The sequence below is a fragment of the Lactuca serriola genome, chromosome 6, assembly GCF_051521515.1.
Source record: "Lactuca serriola cultivar US96UC23 chromosome 6, Lser_US96UC23_V15, whole genome shotgun sequence".
NCBI classification, from domain to species: Eukaryota; Viridiplantae; Streptophyta; class Magnoliopsida; order Asterales; family Asteraceae; genus Lactuca; species Lactuca serriola.
Genome location: NC_136413.1, coordinates 9,242,609 through 9,252,732, shown reverse-complemented (window position 1 = coordinate 9,252,732; position 10,124 = coordinate 9,242,609). Strand labels below are relative to the sequence as shown.

At 34.5% G+C, this 10,124-nt stretch overlaps 1 protein-coding gene across 1 annotated transcript; it reads left to right on the top strand.

Annotated features, from left to right (window-relative positions):
• Window positions 1-227: 227 nt before the first annotated feature.
• LOC145059174 (short-chain dehydrogenase TIC 32, chloroplastic-like) lies at window positions 228-3,096 on the top strand. Its single transcript, XM_079007038.1, has 8 exons — window positions 228-408; window positions 967-1,198; window positions 1,270-1,349; window positions 1,554-1,704; window positions 1,845-1,923; window positions 2,003-2,087; window positions 2,736-2,782; window positions 2,868-3,096. The coding sequence occupies exons 1-8, from the start codon at window positions 303-305 to the stop codon at window positions 3,030-3,032; spliced, it is 945 nt and encodes a 314-aa protein (XP_078863164.1). The 5' UTR covers window positions 228-302; the 3' UTR covers window positions 3,033-3,096.
• Window positions 3,097-10,124: the final 7,028 nt, after the last annotated feature.

Genomic DNA, 10,124 nt, shown 5'->3' with positions numbered 1-10,124 from the left:
AAAAAATCTGTTATGTCAAGTCACAAAAATAAAATGCACACAAACTAAACAAGTTAATGAACTTTAAAACGCAAAAAATAATAAAGTGGCTAATACAGTATTTTGACCCAATTTCATATTTAACCCTAATTTATATGGGAACTTAAATAAAATATATATAATAATCAAAGAAATATATTATGGTGTCCTACTCAGCATTTCTTGTAGGTGCTCTTTGTTAATTACGATTGATAAAGTAAGAACAAAATCTTCCCCAATCATAATTAACATCTGATTAGCTTAGATTAATATAATTTGAAAGAATGTGGATTTTCGGAAGGAAAGGAGAATCAGGATTTTCATCTTCTTCAACAGCAGAGGAAGTTACCCACGGAGTTGATGGATCTCGTCTCACCGCCATTGTTACTGGTACAACCATTTTATTTTGGATAAATCGCATAAATCAATTTGTATGAATTTTCATTTTAGCAAATTTACGATATAAACCAGTTAATAGTAACATATAATGTTTCATATTTTCTTTCTTTTTCAAATTTACTTGTTGATAAATTGTTGAGCTTGCATATCTTTATATGATTGCAAATATATATACTTGTTATATTCAAGAAAGATGGCTTTGAGAATCTTCATAGCTATATATATATACGACCACAGTTAATTACTTGTAACTAAGGTGCTGTAATTTTAACTTCATTTATGTTGTTTGATTTATTAAAAGTCAAATTTGTTATTTTGTTAGTGTTACATGTGCAAAATTTATGTACTTATGTTTTTATTATTTTTTATATATATCTACTTTTTATGTGTATCCAAGTTGTATAATTTTGTTGTTATACTTATACTTTATATATATATATATATATATATATATATATATATATATATATATATATATATATATATATATAATAATAGTAATAAATCATAGATACAAGTATAGAAATAGTGATATGTATCTAATTTTAGGAGCTACGAGTGGTATCGGGGCTGAGACTGCACGTGTCCTTGCTTTGCGTGGTGTACATGTAGTGATGGCAGTAAGAAACATAGAATCCGGTAAACAAGTTAGAGAAACTATACTTACAGAAACACCTACTGCTAAAGTTGATGTAATGGAGCTCGATCTCAGCTCTCAGGCATCTGTAAGGGATTTTGCAACCAAATATTGTTCTTCAGGCCTTCCACTACACATTCTAATGTAAGAAAACATACTGATGATTAAATTTATGTCAAAAGCTATATATAATATTTGGTGTATTTTGTTGTAAGCAACAATGCAGGAGTTTTGGCTCCACACTTCACACTTTCTGAAGAGAAAATCGAACTACATTTTGCAACAAATCATTTAGGTATGTTTGGTTGCATTCACTTTTGACTTTTGAGTTAAGTTACTGATTTTTTAATCCATGCAAAGAAATCATTTTGTATGCAGAAGTAAAATTAAGAAAAGAACATTCTTACAAGTTACAACTATATTGTTATTTTTTTTTTCCTTTTTTGGTTTTCATGAAAACATTAGATCAAAACGCTCAGTTATTGGGCTTTTTTATCAGGTCATTTTCTTTTGACGAACCTATTGCTGGAGACAATGAAGATTACTTCGTTTGAACAGAAAGTTGAAGGAAGAATCGTCAACGTATCATCCACTGGTCATCGTTTTGTGAACAAAGGAACTTTTTCAGATCAAATTAACGATGAATCGAGGTAAACAATGAAATTACGAAGCCTTCATCAGTGTCACAGACAAAAAAATCTTTTTGCAGATTTAGTTGACTTCAATCCTAAGTAGCGCACATAGACCGATGTTTAATGCAGTTTTATATATGTGGCTTTGTATTCTGCAGTTATAGCCATATACATGCCTATGGACTATCGAAGTTGGCTAATATACTTCACGCAAATGAGTTAGCAAGGCTTTTGAAGGTGATTTCAGTTTCTTTTTGGGATCTGATCGATTTTCTTGATTAAAACTTATGCTGACCACATCATTAATTTTGATCAGGAGGAAGGGATCAATATTACTGTGAATTCATTACATCCCGGATTCATTGTCACTGAAATTTTCCGTAATTTTGGTATTTTCAAGGGTACGTATCCAATCCAAGGTTGACTAAAAAGAGATTGTGTTACTGATTTGTATCACTAATATTATTTAACTGTAACGAGATTAATTTGTTGACCAATGCAATCTTGATAAATATTAAACAATTAAGGCTGGTAGGAAGTGCACACTTGTTTGAGTTTATTCAAGATTCAAAATACGCTATTATTTAGGGGTGAAACTTTTGAACCAATAAGGTCCGGGGGCAATGCCCCTTTGTAGCGGGGTCCAAGGGGTGACATCCCTTGACGGCGTCCAAGGGGCAGACCCTCTGGCTGGGGTTGGGCTGACGATTTTACCCCTGATGTTGACCCTAACGGTTGACCCCTAACATATAACCATTTTTAGTGGCAGTTTTGTTGACAATTTTGAAACTATCTTATGGCAGATTTGCTGTTAGATTTCAGAAAAGGGTATTATACCCGTTTTTTGTCATTAATTTGGTTCAAAAGAGATTATAACTACACACATTCTCTGTTCCAGAACATCACTAATTTTTTTCTAATTGAGATTTCGAGAACCATCAAAATACTTCTATTTGATAGTACAATCACGACTTTCACTGAATCCAAAGCAAGTTCAAAATCCCGATTTTCTAACAGATTTAAATGTTATTTAATGACATTTACCTTAGTTCTATGCAATGCGATTCTCAGACACTTGGTCAAGGATGTTTCACAGGTTTGTAGTTTAGTTTTGATTTTGTTGAAATAATATTTGCATTTACTAAACAAAATGAATTTGTATCAATCAATTTGGTTTTCAGGGAGCGGCAACCACATGCTACCTGGCGTTGAATCCAAAGGTGAAAGGTGTAACTGGTGAGTACTTTTCTGACAATAATTTGGTGAAACCATCATCGAAAGCTATGGATCCAATGTTAGGCAAGGAATTATGGGAGTTTAGTTTGAGCTTAACTACCACCAAGTGATTACGCTTGAGCTTTAGGTGCAAGTATATGGAGATATATATAACAAATTTGTATGACATAAATGAATCACTTATAATACTATTATATAAAATTATATAATAATTAATTCTATAATTAAAAGTTTATAATGATACTATGCATGAAATTCAAAATCCTCTTCTTTTTGTTTCCACTAAAACCTAAATTTATCAACTTATTTCCACACATCGATCCTTTGTTTTTTCTCAGAAGGTTTTTTCTAGAGACTATTTCATTTTTACTCGTCATACAACCACACATGAAAACTTTTGATCTTACCTACATATATCACCTTCTTTTTTCATGGCTTGTGTATCCTAAAAAACGACGATCCTCTTTTTTAGATGAAAAAAAGAAAAGCGGAATGATTTTTCAGTATGGTTAAGCCATGACTACCATATACTATAATCATGTATGAGATAGTTTGCATGAGTAAGAGTATGCAAATAACCATAATATACTATAGTGATACCACTATTCTATTGTCAGTTTGATCCCATTAGGGTCGTGCAACATGTGTTAGTGTTCGGTATGTATATTTTCCTGTAAAGAACAACATCTTATAATGGTTATGAGGAATGAGCACCATGAACTACAAAACATGACACAATGGGAATGGCTTGAGGCGGACCAAGTCTCTATAATTAAGCTCATACATAGGCAAGAGATGTGGTATTTGCATGTCAAATGCATAATCCTAGTTTTTCCCTATTTAAAGGGCCATCTTGGATGATTTCTAGTTATCAAATAGGGTTCTTGTATTCCTAAGGATTTTAAGAAAAGTGTAGCTTTTATCGCTCCTTACTCGCGGAGCAACATACCAGAAAAATAAGAACTTTTATCTATCTTATCATACGCAATATCTCAATTAAAAGGGAATTTCATTCTCTCATTCATCATGGTGCAGCTTACACATTGATGAGTACAATGTAATTCAAGTAACAACCAGTTTCTTGAACTATATTATGAAGCCTTGATCATCAATTCTAGCAGACTATCATGACATTGTGATTGTATATGTATGTGTGTGTGAATCTAATGACGAGAGTAAGTATGGTCCTACTTTTTTATGGAATTCAAACCTGCATCATTAAGAGTGTACTCCACATAAGTGATGCATTGTACTTCCAGTGGTTTGTCTTATACGCTTATATAGTTTAATGGTTGGTAATAATTTCATTTTGTATTATATTTATGATGCATGTTATTAGCATGATAACTTAATTGAAACCCAAAAGTGGTATCATAGATCCTCCTTTTGGGACCATATTTTTGTATGAGTTGACATAAGTGGGAGAGAACATGTAAGCTAATGGTTTCCAAAGTATGTGAGGTCATTAGAATATAATGTCTTGCATAAGTGGAAGATTGTAAGAGTTTGAATATAAACATAACACATCAATGTTCCATACTAGATTTTTAATTTAATCCAATAAGAGTCACACATAAAAAAATATGGTGTATACTATGATCATCATCTTGTGACGAGGGAGTCTAATAGGTAAAAATCGTATATCAACATATTATTGGGTCAAAGTCGACAATATGAATGGAATTGTATAACTAGCATGTGCATTATGCAGTTATTATTAATAATTTGTAATGCTTTTAAGAAAATTATATATATATATATATATATATATATATATATATATATATATATATATATATATATATATATATATTCCTATTCTAAAAAAATAATATGTTTATTCTCCTGTTGACAAATGACATACTATTAGAACTCCTCATTAATATTATATCCACTTATCATGTCAATTGTCAACCTATTAATTGTTCATTTCAAATTGTAACATTTCATTTAAAATAAGATAAGTAAATAAATAATAAGCCCTAAAACCTTGAGATGTATAATATAGGGAAAATGACACTGTAGCACATGAAAGTTTTGGCATTTGGATAATTTGGTCATTAAAGTTTTTTTTTTTTGGTACATTAGACCACTAAACTCCATTTTTACCTTTTAATTACACCATTAGTCAAAAAATTAGATAGTTTTCCAGTTCCAGTACGTATGTGGCAGGGTGATGTGTACAATAAGCTTACTTGGGAAACTGATGTGTCGAAGAAGCTGACTTGTCCAACAAACCTTATTAATTGAAACCCTGAATCGGACCACTATTAAAAATGTTTCTTACCCTTTTTTGAAAAGCCAAATCCTTTCCACCGACTCTTTCCATCCTGAAAAACAATGTCTTCGAGCTCTTCCACTTCAAGGAATCAGCTACAAGTGACTCATGTTCAAGTGCGAGAAGGGGTAAAGCTTTGTGATCGCGACGTTCCAGCTTCTTCGACACATCAGTATCCCAGGTAAGCTTATTGGACACATCACCCTGCCACATACGTACTTGAACCGGCAAACCCTCTAATTATTTGGATAATGGTGTAATTAAAAGGTAAAAATGAATTTTAGTGGTCTAATGTACCAAAAAAACTTTAGTGACCAAATTAGCCAAATGCCAAAACTTTCATGTGCTACCGTGTCATTTTCCCTATACTATATTATTTTAATTTATCCTTAAATCCGTAATAATTTAACAGTGTTAGCTATAAGGAGTTAAATGAGATAATTTCCAGAATATGGGGTCTATATTGTAACATTAGGACTTGAAATGTAAAGGATTTTATGAAGCGAGGGCTGTTCAGTGATTATTGGATTTAAATTGAAAAGGAATTGTTGAGATAGGGACAAATGTCGGCAAAATGCATCCAAGTTTGGTAAAACACAGGACTTGAACCCGTGTTCCTTACCCCTCTCGTTTTTAAGAGTGCGGAACCCCCAAACCCTAACCCTACATCATCCCAGCTGCCACCTTATCACACCCCCCCTCATATCTAGTCGCGGCCGTCAACTACGTCGCCACTGTGAGCCACTCGAGACCGTTGTTGCACCGCTGACGTTGAAGATAGGAACCGCCAAGTCGAGGGTCGTCGTTGTTGTTTCCGTTGTGGTTAAGGACGAGGACTGACGACAGACGTCGTGGTTGCTGCAGCGATCGGTGTCGGACGCAACCGCCTCTCTGCCGTAAATGTTGTTCTCCCCTCTCCGCTTTTGTTCAGGCCGCTGCTAGCCGTCGCCACCACCACTCAAACGACCCTTTGGTTGCTATGGTCATCATCCATCACCGCCTTCCACCAAGAAGGAAGCTGAGTTGTGTACGTGTTTCGGTAAGTGCTCGTGCTTCACGTACATGTATGTGTGCATCACTGCTGTAATCGTGACTTGTGTGTGTATTTTGGCTGGCCGGAAGTTGAAGAGAGCCACCATGGCAGCCGACTATGGTGGTTGCCGCTCTTTCTGCTTTTTTTGTCACCACCAGCCACCATGTGTGGGTGGCTGTGTGTGTGTGATATGGTGTTTGTGTGTGTGTTCTAATGGTGGATGTTGTAAAAGCATTTCTTAGTAAGAAGTGATGAAAGCACACCACCACCACCATGAGGTGGTGGTTGCAACCTTCTGCCGCCATCTTGGAGGCCATATTGGACATTTTGATATTCTTTTGGTGTTAATGTGTGTGAATGATGTAAGAACTTGTATGTGTGTTTGGATTGTGGGAGTTATCACTCGAACCACCGTCGTATGCGGGTGGCTGTCGTCGCAGACCGCCGCCAACCACCACTTCCCGAGGAGGCAAAGGGTGGTGCCCGATATATTTAATATATATTTATCTGATTAATTAATCATCTAACTTAAGGATTTGGAAACCCTAGTTAGGGTTTAGAAAGCCCGAATGTCAAGAAACCCTAGTTTTTGGAGTTGGTCATGACCCGCGTTAAAGTTGTTAATTAAAATTTAATAATACTTAATAATTCCCATACAATTAAATTAATGCAATATTGGACTTAATGGATTAAGTCCTTAAGGGGTTAAGTGTGGAACACTAACCCTAGTTATCATTCTATGTGAAAAACCCTAGAATCGGGGAGCTCTATTTTGGACAACGATTGGACGTGTAATTGGGCTGTCAATTGGATTACTATTTCACCCGAGAATGACTAAGTCAAACCTTAATTAGTCCTACCCATAGGTTATTAGGTTCTTAATGGGTTGAGTGTTCTTACTTAACTCTAATCGTCATTTCATGTGAAGCAGTCACTATTGCAAGTGACTATGACCTGTGATCAGGTATTGACTAGAGTATATTCTTATAGGTGATTAGAAGTGAGTTGAAGCTGTGGAGTTCTTCATTATTGTTGTGGTTACCTACACGTATATCGAGGTGAGTTTCCTTACTGGGTTAGCGGGTCTAAGTCACCAATGTCGGCCCTTGTTATTATATTAGGATGTTAGGAGTCTATGTGACCCTTGTATGCATTATGTGTTACTATGTATATCGGGCGTGGCTTGATGTCGGGCAAGGTCCGATGACTGAATCGTACGCTGTTATTTTATGATTGTGGTGCGTGTTAGAAAGATTATGTGATATATATATATATATATATATATATATATATATATATATATATATATATATATATATATCACATGGTTGCAGAAATCAGGATTAATCGGCGATTAATCGTGGATTAATCGCTTGGCGTTCTCCAACCGTCAAGGATTAGGGCATTAATCGAAAATTTAGGATTAATCGGGTTTGGCGGGATTAATCGGCCTTGGCGGGATTAATCGGTCAACAAAAGTCATCAAAAGTCAAAAAAAGATCAAAAAATTTAAAAAAAATTCAAAAAACCAACTTTCTTTTTTTACTCCAAAAATTTCAAAATTTCAAATACTATACCAAAATGTTCATATTTTCGTATTTCCAAATTACAATTTTTCTTATTTTCTAATTTTGAAGTACTTGTTTTTCTTAAGATATATTAATATTTAATTAATTTTAATATTTTATTAATAATCTATGGTCCCTGATTAATCATCGATTAATCCCCGCCAAGACCGACTAATCCCTTAACACCAGTCGACCGTCGAGCTACTGTCAAACGATTTTTACAACCTTGATATATCGTATGTGTATAGTGGGCGGGGCCCGATGTCAGACAGGGCCTGATGAGTATATTGTATGCTAGTCATTAGTATTTGTTTTTATGCTTACCGGGAAAGACCCGATGTCGGACGGGGCTCGATGACTGTATGGTATTCTATAGTCTTTGTGATTATTACATGTGCTAGTAAGGTTATATGTTTATATGTTTATATGGTTATGTGTGTATCGGGCAAGGCCCAATGTCAGGCGGGGCCTGGTGATTAATAGATCTGTAATCCGAGCAGGGCTCGATGTCGGGCAGGGCCCGAAGCCTAGCGGGGCTTGATGTCGGGCGGGGCGCGAGGCCGAGTGGGACTCGATACCTGGCGAGGCACAATGGAGGGCGGGGGCCCAATATGTGATTTTTGTATGTATGGTATGTGGTATCTTGGGAAACTCACTAAGCTTTGTGCTGACGGTTTTTACTTTATGTTGCAGGTGTTCCTGGTTTCAAAAGTAAGAGCTCAGGATGATTGCAAAGCACACACCACCTCGTTCCATGTTTTGTGATTCACTCTGATTTTATAGGTCAATTTATACACTTTTTTTTATCAAGTTTGTATTGATGATGTTTTTGGAATACTGATTTATTAAATTAAAATGAAATTTTTGGGTCTTTTGTTTGGGACGTTACAAGTTAGTATCAGAGCCTTGGTTTGAGGGATTCAGACGTACTCTCGGGTGTGTCTGAGCTCAAACTGAGAATTTGGTAAGTGTTCAAGAATGAACAGAAGTGATTTAAAAAGGGAAAAACAAGTTTTCTAATACAAGAAAGGGTGTGGTGCATGCAATCGACCGATCTCAAGTAAGTGTAACATCCCGAAATTCGAGCCCAAAATTTTCATTTTTGATTAATTAATTCATAAAACATTCATTAAAAAATATTGTATAAACACGTCATCTCAAAATCAAGTATCATATATGAAACCCACAACCATGAACAAATGTCATATCAGAGTACAATCCTAGAAAACACCGTGCAGAAAATCATTTGTGTGTGTGGTGTCATACTACGCCGCCGGCTCCTTCCCCTTAGATGAAGAGGTACCTGAAACCAAAAACTGAAACCGTAAGCACAAAGCTTAGTGAGTTCCCCCATCATACCACATACCATACAGTGCCATCGATATCTTTCAACATAAGTCAATATTCACACAATAATGTAACCGGGGAAACCTACAAATTTTGAGTAGAATGGTATTTTAGACAGGTAATTTTTGAGTTTAATGGTCTAACAGGTCCAAAAAAATATTGAATGGTCATTTAAAACCAAAGGTAAAACTTTAATGTGCCTTTATGTCAATAACCCACTTTTAAAATGTTTATAATTATTATTTTGTGATTAGAAGTTTATATGCATCTTTTTAGTCATAAAAGTTGTCTTAGAAAAACAAAGAGTTGTTTTATATAATTTTGAGTATATAATAATGTATGATATATATAAACTAGTCAATGACCTTTGTGTTGTTATTTGTATTGATTTGTTGAAAAAGTGGTTATAGTAATTTATTTATTCATATGGTATGTAATAATTAAATAGATTATTTTTCTTCATTTACTTTTGTAAGTAATAGATTAATTTTTATAAATAATTTATTTGTACAAACATGTAACAAGAAATGAAGATGGAGCTATATATTTTTTGAAGCCCAAAAGTGAATTTTCACAACTTATAAGTTGTAGGGAAAATTGTGACACTTCCTAAAACAGTCGCCAAAGAAGTCACTGTTAGCTATTTCCTTAAGGGTTGTTGGACCTTTTGCGACACTTCCTAAAAGTGTTGCATGTTGCTTAATTATTACTTTCAATAAACTTTTCAACTTTTTGCAAGTAATGAGTGTTTTTTAAGTGGAAGCTTCTACAATAACATTACTAGAAGATGTTGGTCCCTTTAGGAATGGACTTGCCATTTTGATGACATTTTGTGATCCCTTTAGGAATGGACTCACAAAATGTCAATAGTTGGTTGGTTTATGCATATATGTTTTTAACATGTTTGTGTTGTTTAATTTTTATATTGTTATTATTATGTTATAGTTGATAAATTATTTTTTCAAATGAAAAATAA

Coding starts and splice junctions, on each gene's coding strand:
- LOC145059174 (XM_079007038.1), top strand. CDS start 303: ATGTGGATTTTCGGAAGGAAAGGAGAATCAGGATTTTCATCTTCTTCA. Junction 409..966: donor TCTCACCGCCATTGTTACTG/GTACAACCATTT, acceptor ATCTAATTTTAG/GAGCTACGAGTGGTATCGGG. Junction 1,924..2,002: donor AGTTAGCAAGGCTTTTGAAG/GTGATTTCAGTT, acceptor AATTTTGATCAG/GAGGAAGGGATCAATATTAC.